Source organism: Phocoena sinus, chromosome 6 (assembly GCF_008692025.1).
Source record: "Phocoena sinus isolate mPhoSin1 chromosome 6, mPhoSin1.pri, whole genome shotgun sequence".
NCBI lineage: Eukaryota > Metazoa > Chordata > Mammalia > Artiodactyla > Phocoenidae > Phocoena > Phocoena sinus.
Window position 1 is genome coordinate 3,778,595 of NC_045768.1, and position 12,804 is coordinate 3,791,398.

Below are 12,804 nucleotides of genomic sequence, written 5' to 3' on the forward strand. Positions count from 1 at the left end.
GTTCTGATCTGACCAGGTTGTCTTCTGTGCCTCGTACACAGCTGTCATCTTGTTCTCCTGGGGCTTCTCTGTGCCTCTCTCCTGTGCAGGTTCTCCCATTTCCTGTATCTCATGCCTTCTTTTTTGGGTCACTCTTACGTTCATGGAATATATCTTCTAGTAGCTTTTAGAGAAAGGATGTCATTTTCTATGTGGGTATAGATTTCTAGATTGGGAGTCATTCTCATTCAGCAATTTGAAGGCATTATTCCATTGCTGCCTTGCCTCCAATGCTGCCATTGAAATCAAAAGACATTTTGATTTCTGATCATCTGTGTTTACTGTCTTCTGGTTGTTCTTGTAATATTCTGAAATTTCCTAGTGATGTCCCTTGATATGAATGTGTTCTCATTGTCCAATCTGGAAGTTCCTATCTTTAAATTCTAGGAAATTTTCTTTAATTATTTGTGCTTGATTTCTTTTCCTTGACTGTCTCTGTCTTTCTTTCTGGAACTCTTAGTATTCTGCTTGGGACTTCTGGAGCAGTTCTCTGCTTTTCTTTGCTCTCCTCTTCTCTTTAGGAAATATTCCTAAAGATTTCCTTGTCTTTAGCTCTTAATCTTTCTATTATAGTTTCATTTCTGCCACGTTTTCAGTACCTAAGAGCTCTTTTTAGTTCTCTGAATGCTCCTTTTTTATAGTAGCCTGTTTTTATTTCATGGATGCAGTCTCTCATGTCTTTGATAAGATTGATAGGTGTTTTTTTAAGGTTTTCTTTTCCCTACATAATCTGTTTCCTTTAAACTGCTCTTTTGTTATTCTTTTTAAAAATTTGAGGCTTTCTGCAGAGATTGGTTTATATCTGGGTGAGGAGACTAAAAAGCTTTGCTCACAGGGATGGGGCTTGTTCACTTGTAGGTCGATCTGAGCATCTGTTGGAGATGCTGATGTCAGTATTGGTTTCCATTTGAGCTGGTCGGACTTTTTCAGGAAAGGGTCTTCTGATGTCTAATCTGGCCAGGATTTGGCTACTCCTAGAGGGAAGAGGCTGCTTGGTGGGGAGAGGTTAGTGGTCTTGGCATTCAGAATGTACATGCTCACTTAATCCTCTTGTTTGAATAGTACTTGTGCCCTCAACCATTTCTGGAGTACCTCAGTCCCGATACTCTCTGTTTAACCTCCTCAGAGAATAATCTGGATTTCTGGTGAGAAAAGTGGGAGTGTAGAGTCAGAGTGTCAGGGCTCTAACTGCTCCTCGGTAGATTTTACCCTGTCTTACTGATTTTAGCTGCCCTCACCTACCTGTCACTCATCTCCAGAAGTACAGGTATACAGAAGTACTCGACGTATACAAATTCTTTAGCTTTTTAAGGGTTCCTCAGTATAAATCAGGTTGACTTTTAGCTTTGAAACATTGGCAGCTTAGGATTCTGCTTTCCTGGATTCACTGAGTCAGTCACCACTTGCCTATCTGCTTTCTAGTTTCAAAAACATGTGGTGCTGTTCTCTGTTTTCTCATTCTTCTCTTTCTTGTGGGTTTATATTTAAAAGGAAACAAAGGAATCTTTACTCTAGGCTTGGTGGGGTTTGGGGAGAGTCTACAATTGGATGTGTATGTCCAATCTGTGTTAACTCGGAAGCCTCCTGGATCAACCTACAGAGCCTCCTTCACCTTGGATAGATGGGTCATCTGGCCTTTGAAGGAAATTCTAACACCAAAGATAAGAGACCAATGTAAAGAGAAGAAAAAGGAGCTAGAAACAATGATAATACAGAGAGCAGAAGAAAACATCTACAGTAGCTACAGAGAGGAAGCATTTGTGCACAGATAAAGGTCACGATGCCACAGAAGGGCACAGTCAGAGACTAAAGAAAGCACTGTTGAAAATGAAAAATGATAGCCAAAATAAACATTGCAGTAAAAGAATTGAAAGGTACAGTTGAGAATATCTCAGAAAGCAGAATCAAAGGCTAGAGATGAGTAAAATGAAAGAAGAAATTTAAAATAATCAGTCCAGGAAGTCTAGTAAAGAAGTCTTTAAAGGGGAGGAGAAAACTTTGGTGGGGGAAGAAATTGTGAAAGAAATAACAGAAGAAAATTTCCAATACAAGTACAAATGATACAAGAAAATACAAGAATTGAAGGACGTGAGTTTCCAGATTGAAGGTGCTTATCTAGCTCCCAGCACAGTCAATGAAAAAGAATCCTACTAAGCCTCAATACTGTGAAATTTCAGTACACCAGGGATAAATCTTTCAGAGAGAAAAAACCAAAACTATAAAGATCAGAAATCAGAATGAGGTTAGCTTCTGAAACACCTTCAAAATTGAGAGAAAAAAGGTTATCAGCTTAGAATTCTATACCCAACCAAACTGCCTATCAAGTATGAGACATTTTTAGACATGCAAGGACTCAAATTTACCTCACATGTACCCTTCCTCAGTGAACCACTGGAGCATGTCTTCCACCAAAACGAGAGTAGAATCGAGGAAGACACAGAGTTCACGAAATGGGGGACCTGACTTAGGGTCTTGGTCAAGGGAAGTCTTGGTATAACACAGCAGTGCTGAGAACAACCAGTGGGAGAGGGAGGGCTCCAGCAGGGAGCTCTTTAGGAGAGGGTGAATAATCCTGGTAGACTATTTGCATTTCATTATGAACAAATTATATTAGGCATTATTTCAGAACTGCTAGAGCCACATTAGGAAGGATTAGTAATAGACACATTAGAAGACTGAGGAAAAGGAGCAACAACATTCAAACTCCAGGAGAAACTAGATTGAGCAGCAGAGGAAATACTGCAGTATATTCTTTGGCTCAGCCATGAGTGGTGCTTATCTAGTCATTATAATGAATTGTTCAAAATCAATTTTGAAACAACAAAACAATGATACACTGTTTTGAGAGCACTGGGGAGAAGGGAAAAGGATATACAGAAGTGACCTAAATCCTCTCCTACCATAAGGACCTTAATAGTTGATGTCTTGGGACATCCCTAGTGGTGCAGTGGTTAAGAATCCACCTCCCAACACTAGGGGACACGGGTTCGAGCCCTGGTCCAGAAAGATCCCACATGCTGCGGAGCAGCTAAGCCTGTGTGCCACAACTACTGAGCCTGCACTCTAGAGCCCGCGAGCCACAGCTGCTGAGCCCGCGTGCCACAACTACTGAAGCCTGCATGCCTAGAGCCCATGCTCCGCAACGAGAAGCCACCGCAACGAGCAGCCCTTGCACCGCAACGAAGAGTAACCCCAGCTCGCCGCAACTAGAGAAAGCCTGCGTGCAGCAAGGAAGACCCAACACAGCCAGAAAATAAATTAATTAATTTTAAAAAATAGTTGATGTCTAAAAATTCAGACATCAGGAAATTTGAAGCATAGAAATATGGAGGTAGGGTAACAATTCAGCTGGAAGCAGCTAAAATTGGAAGCTGCCCAGAAAGTTCCTTCATGCCCTTTGAGGGGTGTTCAGTCTCCTCTCTCACTCCTGGCAACCATTGATCTGCTGAAAGCATGCTTTTTCACGGTGGTGTAATAATTTTTCTTCTGTAGAATCTTCCTCTTTGGCTGGACCTTTCTTCTTTCTATTACAAGCTACGCAGAGTGTTGTCCATCTTGATGTGTGTCTATTTCCATAGGCTAAATTCTTAGAAGTGGAACTCTGGATCACATAACAGGACTCTTTAGACAATTCTTCAGATATCCTCATGGGCTTTCTCTCAGTTTGAGACTGGCTGCATTGTATTTCTGGTCTAGGGATGGATTAGAGTCCTGGGGCTTTGATAGGAGACCTTAAGTCAGCCTCAGCTACCTGGCAGTTTCCAGGTCTCCCTCTTGTTTGATTACCTTTGTGCCAAAGGAGAGTTGCCCCTGGTGGCTGCTCTGCATAGTTTGTGTTCTCTTCTGAGGCTATGCCTGGTCTTTGGTTGATGGAATTTTTGTTCGGACTAGTTTCTGATACCGTGATATAACCATTTTAAATAGGGAGGGTATAGGTTTGTAAAACGAATGGCTAGTTCTTTATATCATAGTGCTGATTAGTACGTGGGCTGGCACGGTTCTGCCTGTTCTTTGCTAGCCATAGTTCAGTGGCTGGCACTGAGTTAGCACTCTTCAGTGTTTGATGGTTTGAATAGATGGATTATAACATGCACTTCTTGACTTTCACAGGTGGAAGAGATTAGAAACACATGATGTTGTCATAGAATGTGCCAAAATCTCTCTGGACCCTACAGAAGCCTCATATGAAGATGGCTATTCTGTGTCTCACCAAATCTCAGCCCGTTTTCCTCATCGTTCAGCCGATGTCACCGCCAGCTCTTATGTTGACACACAGAATAGCTATGGTAAAAAGTGACTTTGGTACTTATCTGCTTTACAACTTCGTCTCTAGAAAGCATTGTTTATTTTTGTTGAGTTTTTTTCCCTTTCCTAGAATAAGATTTAGGTCAGCTCCTAGGAACTGTTTCCCAAATATTTAAAATTTGAATTTGCCTCCATTTTCCCCTAAGTTTAATTTACAGTCCCATGTCCTTGATCTCCTTCTTGATAGTATGTCAACAGACTTGGGGTGTGTCAACACTTAACAAAGAAAATGGATTAAAGGATTTGGCTTCTAGGCTCCAGCTCATAAAGGAATCTTAGATTTTTTCAGACACTTTTAGTGAGGCCCTCTGGGCTGTCACATTGACACAGTTTTGAATGAACCTGGACAGTTCAGAACTGGATTCATGTAAAAGTCTAGGCTTATCTATAGGTAGCACCCAGCGAAGTTGTCATACAGGTTGTGCTTTTTCAAGTTATCCTAAAGCTTAACTAGACATCAAACCGTACTAAACTTTATTTCCAAAGGGTATTTAAAGAGGCTTTTAAATGATCAAATGGTCTCGAGGACCGTAATTCTTTATCAGAATAATCTGAAGCCACACACTGACCCGCTGTGTTCTTTCCCTTCCGTTGTAGGCAATGCTACTTCTACCCCTCACTCCACTTCTCGGCTGATGTTGTTAAACACGCCAGGGCAGCTACCTCAGACTCTGAGTTCCCTGTCGACACGGCTGTTAACTGAGCCGCCACAAGTATGGTGTCAAATAGTGTGCCTGCTTTCTTCTCTGCTTGCTGGTGAAGCTGACCATTTGGGTCAGGATTTAGCCTATGGTTGGGAAAATCTCTCACTGCTCATTTCAGGAGTTAGTTTTTAAGGATGCATGACATTTGCAAGAAAAGTTACTGTTGCCACTTGGGTTTCTCTTGGAGTCTAGACTTACAAAATGTAATGTGTCTCTTGATAAGGCTTTAATAAGATGCCTTATTCCAGTTGAAAGGCTAAGTTTAAGATCATTGATCATGGACTTAAACCTTGGGAAGCATAGCTATTCGTTCCTCATCGCTGACCTGCCTTATTAACTTCTAGGCTACTCTTTGGAGCCCATCTGTGGTTTGTGGGATGACCACTCCTCCAACTTCTCCTGGAAATGTCCCACCTGATTTGTCACACCCTTACAGTAAAGTCTTTGGTACAGCGGGTATGTATGTATGTCTTAGGTTAGATTTGACTGGTTGGTTGGGGCCGGCCTTTTATGATAAGGAACTATCTCTTAGATCTAATAGTGAGTTTGAGAGCCATTTGTAGTAGTAAACCTATTTTTGACAATACAAACCCCTGGAGCTTTCAGAACACATAAAGTGAACCTAAAAAAAAAAAGACTGAAAAAAAATTTAAAAAAAAGACTGATCTAGATCCCCAGAAAGTTAACTCTAGCAGCTTTCTTTGCAGTAATAGTTAAGCGGAAAAAAATTTGGCAATTTTCCTAATTGTTTTACTTCCTCAAAGTGTGTATATTCTGCTCTTGTCTCTGAGCAGGTAGAAAAGGAACTCCTCTGGGAACCCCTGCAACCTCTCCTCCTCCAGCCCCACCCTGCCATTCGGACGACTACGTGCACATTTCACTCCCGCAGGCCATGGCCACAGCCCCCAAGAAGGTTTGCCTGGGCTCCTCTGCTGCCCTCCCCACCCCCCCGCCCAAGCACGGTGACGTGCTTCCAGCCTCACTTTGTGAAGCCTGTTATGCCAGATAGAAGTTTGACCTAAAATGTAATGGGTTTGAATCAGATCAATTCAGAATAGACTAACCCTATATGGCCTTTATTATGTTGAGGTAGAAAAATTAGACTAACCAGCAGCTCTCAGAGTGTGATCTGCGCACTGCAGGGGTCTCAAAACGCTTTAAGGGCATCTGCCAGGTCAGAACTACTTTCTTAGTAATACTAAGTGGTTATTCGCCCTTTTTACCACATTGGCACTTATACTCATGGCACAGAAACAATGGTGGGTAAAAGGGCTGGCCCCTTAGTATAAATCGTACTCTCCTAGTGAGCGTTGCATTCTTCTTCCTCGATGTGTTCTTTCAGTTTAACAGAAGAAAAGAAACAACAACAAAACAAACCTTGAGTATTCCATAGAAAGAACGCATATGTTTAATATTGTTTGTGATGAAGTAGGAAATGGACATCAAGCACCTGAGTGCGTACCAGTGTGTGATGGCCACCACAAGCACTTGTGCCATTATTTGAGTTAAGAGCTGGACTAGTTGCTTTTTTTTCATGGAGCAGCAGTTTTGTTTGAAAGAACAACTGGTGACAAACTATGGTTATTCATACCTGAGTGTCTGGCAGGCAGTTAGCTTCTTAGATGACAAACTGGGTCTGTCACTTCAAGATAAACAACTGACGGTATTTGTTGCCAGTGATAAAAAGGTGAAACTAGAATATTAAAAAACTGATATCTGGCACCAAGAGCTTAATAGTTTCCCCAAGTCTTTTATGATGAGATTGAAAAGTCTTGGGAAGCTTGGTTAATAATTTGAGTTTTTGATATTGTATAATGAAATGTTGCCACACTCAGAAGATCTGCATAACTTGGTGACCCAGTATTCTACACGCCCAGTGTATATGTTACAGAATCACACGTAGGTAAAAGATGCATTTGGGGGACAAGGCAGACCAGTGGATCTTGACACGGTGTGAAGAGTGAATTGCCATGGTTTCAGATTCTGCACTGTAGCTAACCTTGAAGAAACACCCCTTGTCAAGTTTTAGTGTAGTATCAAAGATGGCTATCCACAGTTATCTAAACAGTCTGCTTACTTATTATAACTACTTATCTGTGGGCCCTAGAGTTTTCTTCATACACTTGAGCCAGAATAGCCTAGCAGCAGAGCAGAGGCAGACATAAGAACCCAGCTTTCTTCCCCTAAGCCAGATATGAAAGGGATTGCAAAAATGTGAAACAGCTTGACGCTTCTCACTAAACTTATTTTTATTTATCATAAAAATGTTATTTATGTTTACATGTATTGGGTCGTTTTTTTTTCGGCCGTGCCGCACGTCTTGCGGGATCTTAGTTCCCTGACCAGGGATTGAACCCGCGCCCTCAGCAGTGAAAGCCAGAGTCCTAACCACTGGACCTTCAGGGAATTCCTGGGTTTGTTAATTTTACGTGAATTAATAATTTTAAAATTCTGTTTTAGTTTGTAACATGATAACTATCAATAGGTATAACCACATAAACAAAGTCCTTGAGATTCTCAATAATTACTAAGAATAGGAAGGCATCCTGAGACCGAACAGTTTGAGAACCGTGGGGCTGAACTTTAAACTCCTCTACAATATGCTAAAATTGTAGGTGTTTAGGATGTTTCTCTAACGTTAGAGAACATGTACACAGATTTCTGCCTTGTGATGTAAATGGTACCTGTCTTTTCAGGAAGAGAGAACAGATTCTGCAAGGCCCTGTCTACATAGACAACACCATCTTCCGAATGACAGAGGATTAGGTAAAATCTCTGGGTAACAGTAGACCTTGCTTGATTCTTGATGGGTTATATGTGGAAACAGGGAAATTCTGGAACACCACAAATCACTGAAGCCCAGAGATAATGAAACATATAATTAATTCGAAAAGCCAGCCTCATAACAACAGCCCCCAAAGCTTTTAAGTGCCTGTGTTTTGAGCTGGTCGAACTGTGGTTTTATCTGTTCTCTGAGATGTTAGGAACGGAGAGTTATATTTTCTGTGGGATTATTTTTTGGTACCTTTAGTTAGATTATTGTAATATTTTGGCTTTCTGTGGTAGCTTTCTGTCTTCAGCAGAAGGAACCATAGTACGCCTATTCTGTTACAGTGGAAGCAGTTTTCACAGTGACGGGGGTGGCCAGTGTGTTTCATTGTCTTTGTTTCTCTTCAGAAGAGCTGCCTGGGAGCAAAGGGTCTGTCGCTCTCAGTGACCTGCCAGGGTTTTTAGGTGGCCTGGCTTCTGAAGAAGATAGCATTGAAAAGGATAAAGAAGAAGGTAACACGTGCGGGATTCTGGGCTCGTGTGGGATTGCTGCGAGTTGATAAAGCCCTCGTTCTGCCCTAGTACCGGGACTTAGCATCAACACACGCAGGCTTGCTTGGTTTCTCTTCTCTTGGGGGAGGAGATGGGAGTTGTATTCTGAGTCCTGTGCCCAGTAAAGGGAGGCCACTGTTTATCTGTCCCTCTGCGGGGCCCAGGGCAGCATGCAACCCCACACTGCCTGGCCTTACCCAGGTTGGCCTGTTGACTGTGCTGTCTCTTCTCTCCCTCCCTCGCAGCGGCAATATCTAAAGAACTCTCCGAGATCACAACAGCCGACGCCGAGCCCCTAGCTCCTCGCGGAGGCTTTGACTCTCCCTTCTACCGGGACAGTCTCCCGGGCTGCCCGCGGAAGACCCACTCAGCTGTCTCCAGTGCCCAGGGCACCGGTGCGAACCCTGAGCCTCTGAACTCCGCCCTGGACAGGCTGGGGCCTGACACCCCAAAGCAAGCCTTTACCCCCATAGACCTGCCCTGCGGAGGCGCCGAGGAGAGCCCTGCCGGGGACAGAGAGCACCAGGCCTCTCTGGAGAGCAGCATCCTCACTCCCAGCCCTTTTAAAATCCCACCTCAGAGGGGAGTGGGGTTTGGCGGTGGGCAGCCTCCCCCATACGATCATCTTTTTGAGGTGGCACTGCCAAAGACTGCCCGTCATTTTGTCAGCAAGAAGACGGAGGGACTGCTAAAGAAAGCAAAAGGGAACACGGAGGAGGACTTCATGCCCTCTGCCTCCCCCATGGAAGTGCTGGACAGACTGATACAGCAAGGGGCAGACGCGCACAGCAAGGAGCTCAACAGGTGAGGCGCGGCAGCGCTGTTCTCTTTTCCTTTAAACGTTCCGTTTGATTATAAACTACAAGAAGCTGGTGGTTGGAAACAGGAATTATTCTTGTGCTCACCAGAGGCAGTTGGTTTGCTGTTTTGTCAGGCGTCCTTCTAGCCTGTTGCCTTTGATGTACATGAATGTGTGTATCCTCCACACAGGCGCGTTAAACTCAGGTAATTCCTTAGGTTACAGGCCATTTAAAAATGAATCTTTTATATTTGGGCTGTTCTGTGCCACTGTGCTGTGAAGAAGCTCAAACGCTTTCATCTTTGCTCTCTGAAAATTTGAGGATGAGGTATGGTGTTCAAATAATATAGAAATAGTGGTCACCAAGTCTCCTTCTCCAGCTGCAGATTTGTTGTTTTGGTAACATAGTCCATTAGATGGAAGATAAAAACCGTCAGCATTTCAATGCAAGTTCATGGCGGCCTGCCCCTGCTCACATGGGTTAAGAACCTGCCGGAGAGCACTGTTTTCACCCCTTCTTTATTACACTTTTAAAGGTGATCTAGAGAAAGAATAAGGGAATCACTAGTCCATGGTGATGCCATTTCTAAATAGGCTCTTAGGGAATGCTAGTTTTAATTTTTCTTCTGTAGGATAACCTAAGGTGGAATTTGACAGATAGCTGTAGTGTTTATGGTCCCTTTTTGAATGAAGTTTAGTGTAATAGACTCAGGTAAATTACCTGCTTTTTCCTTAACCTTGGGTGACAGTAGCTTCTCAACAGAGAGGGTTGAAAACAGCTCTCAGTGTGTTTGATCACTCAGTTGCCTTGGAGAGCTGACCAAAATTCAGAGGCTACAGTATGAGCTCCGAGTTAGGGCCTTTCCACTCTGGAAACTTGGTGGTGCTTAATGGGGGCCCGTTCCATCAGCTATAAGGCCCCTCCTCTTACCCCAGGTGGGCTTTGTGTTTGAAACTTTCTCATGCCTGTGCACTTGTGACCACAAGGAAGTGACTTAATGTTGCTGCAATTAAAAGTCCAGTTAAGTTTTTCTAGGTAAGATCTGTAACTTTGTCACTCAAAAACTTTTTTTTCCTAGGTTGTCTTTACCCAGCAAGTCTGTCGACTGGACCCACTTCGGAGGTAAAGTTGTTACTTTAGCTCCAAAGCCAGCCCATAGAGATCCTGCTTTGTTGCCTTTTCTGTCCTTGAAGGAGGTGCCCTATAGGAAACATCTCCCCTTCCCTACTGCTCCAGCTGGGTTATTTGCTTGGGTACAGAGTCTCTCACATGTTGCAAAGTCAGCATTTCCTATTTTTGAAAAGTGGCAAGTACCACGTGCTTGAGAACAGAAGTGCAAAGAGGCAGGCCTCATGCCAGCCTTCCCTAGAAAAGATCCAAGTGAAGTGAGTGGTGCTGGGACAGTTCTTGAGCGATAGCCTACCAAGAAGCAAGAAATGGAGTCATAGATAGATAGATAGATAGATAGATAGATAGATAGATAGATAGATAGCAGATTTGTGGGGAAAAACACTTGGAGCTCTCAAAGAGCCATCCTACATTGTACCCCTGTGCGTTCCTTTAAAAGGAAGACGGGTAGTAGGTACTGCCCCTCCCCCTTCCCCATTGAGTGACTGTGGCTGGAAACCAGGTGGTCATTTGCAAAGTGAGTGACTTTGTTCCTTCAAGAATCGTGTTTCTTAAGCTAACAAACCACTGGCTGGGGCTTGACTGAACGCTATGTAAAAGGCACCTCTGCCACCCTCCCTCTGCTTTACAATCAGGCTCCGCTCCCTCAGATGAGACCCGCGCCCTCCGTAACCAGTTGCTTTTACTGCACGACCAGTTACTCTATGAGCGTTTTAAGAGGCAGCAGCACGCACTTCGGAACAGGCGGCTCCTGCGCAAGGTGACCAGGGCAGCCGCTCTGGAGGAGCACAACGCTGCCATGGTGAGCGCCTCGGGGCCCGGGCGGGGGTCGAGGCCGCAGCTCTCCATCCCGGCTCTGCCCGCTGGTGTGGCTTGGGGCAGGTCACTTAGTCTCTGAGGCTAATACGTGAACGGCCACATCCCTGAATTCCCTTGCAGCTCTTATAACCCGTGGGGACAAGTGATTTTTTGTGTGTCTGTTGGTCTGTAATTGGCTATGATGATAACAGAGGCAAAAGGTGATTTTGTTTCTCCAAGTGTAAAACCAGCTCTCCTGAAGCAGTTTTATGGCAGAAACTTGGAGGGCAGTTAAGCCAGTCAGACCTGGAGAGTGACCTTGGCTCTAACACTCATTACCTTAGGAAAGTCATTTAGCCTCTGGAGGCCTCTGTTACCCATTCTGTAAAATGAGAATAATAATAGCAGCATCTACTTTCTAACTGTGGTGGTTAAAAAAACCGCGTCAGTAAGCATTTGCGCATTGCTGGTGCAAGGTAAGCTTTCAGTCAGTGTTGCTCACTTTAGCGACCTTGGCCGGTACCAGCACGCACTTCATTGCTGGTGCTTAGGACTTCTGAAAGTATCAGGAGCAAGGTGATCGCTGAGAAAAGTCCTTTAAGCAACTTTTGATCCATTGGCTAATGTGGAATTTGGAAACCCTCGCCCAAAAGCCAAGTTAGACAGCAGTGAGCTGTCAGATTCTGGGCCTGTGCTTAGCTCGTGCCTGTTCAGACGAAGTGTCTGCAGCATGCATTGAACTTGAGGGTCGCTGCCCATGCTGGAAGGCAGCTAAGATGATGGCCTCTTTGGTCTCTGCTAGAAAGACCAGTTGAAGTTACAAGAGAAAGACATCCAGATATGGAAGGTTAGTCTGCAGAAGGAACAAGCCAGATACAGTCAGCTTCAGGAGCAGCGAGACACGGTGGTCACCCAGCTCCACAGCCAGATCAGACAGCTTCAGCATGACCGGGAGGAGTTCTACAACCAGAGCCAGGAGTTACAGGTACGCGCTGCGGCGCCCGGCAGAGGCCGCCAGGAAAGGGCGGGAAGGCACCTGCTTCATCTCTGAAATCGTGGCACGTAGATTTCACGTCAGGTACCTTTTATTTAGGGCAGAGGGTCCCCAGCTTTCTGGGTTCACGGTTCTGTCGGCATTTCATTAATTTTTTCCTGGTACTCCACAGCCAAAAGAAACATCTAACAGTTCTGCCTAGTACGTAGATCCAGACAACTTAGGATTTAGGTCCTAACGACTTAGTAGCTGTTAGAAAATAATACACATACTTTTTTTTCAATTTTCAATCTCATTTTTGAGTGACCATGGTCACTTACAAATGCGGTGTGTGTACCTGTTGGGCACTGCCGAGTCTCAGACCTTGGAATCAGATGAGACACTGACGCCCTCAATTCCTGTTTCACATTGGTTTTCTCATGGTGATGTTTATCACAGCAACCACCTACAAGCCCAGCTTTGCAAAGATGATACGTGTTCCACGGGCACGTAGAGCACCTGATAACTGAAACGCTGAGCTCCCTCTAGCTAGTAGTTCACATCATGACCAGTAGATGTCGCTGTGTTTCCCTCGAAATTTAAAACTAGCCCCACAGCGCCTCTGTGAGCCTGCTGTGTAGCCCTAGGGCTCTTTGGTGCACAGTTTGGGAACTGCAGATTTAAGCGCTTTTTTGTTTTTCCTTTTGATAATCAGTCAGAAACTCAGAAATTAACT

General features: G+C 44.2%; 1 protein-coding gene across 5 annotated transcripts in view; it reads left to right on the forward strand.

Moving 5' to 3' along the window:
• The window catches only part of TSC1 (TSC complex subunit 1), a 48,818-nt gene that overhangs the window by 25,275 nt on the left and 10,739 nt on the right, over window positions 1-12,804 (forward strand). For 4 of the 5 annotated variants that reach the window (XM_032635057.1, XM_032635061.1, XM_032635058.1 and 1 more), the window contains 10 exons: window positions 4,150-4,325; window positions 4,942-5,057; window positions 5,393-5,504; window positions 5,843-5,961; window positions 7,745-7,814; window positions 8,226-8,330; window positions 8,615-9,173; window positions 10,248-10,291; window positions 10,933-11,099; window positions 11,898-12,080. In XM_032635057.1, coding sequence (XP_032490948.1) covers window positions 4,150-4,325; window positions 4,942-5,057; window positions 5,393-5,504; window positions 5,843-5,961; window positions 7,745-7,814; window positions 8,226-8,330; window positions 8,615-9,173; window positions 10,248-10,291; window positions 10,933-11,099; window positions 11,898-12,080 — 1,651 coding nt within the window. The remainder of the gene's footprint in view (window positions 1-4,149; window positions 4,326-4,941; window positions 5,058-5,392; window positions 5,505-5,842; window positions 5,962-7,744; window positions 7,815-8,225; window positions 8,331-8,614; window positions 9,174-10,247; window positions 10,292-10,932; window positions 11,100-11,897; window positions 12,081-12,804) is intronic. The other variant, XM_032635060.1, reaches the window with a different exon arrangement.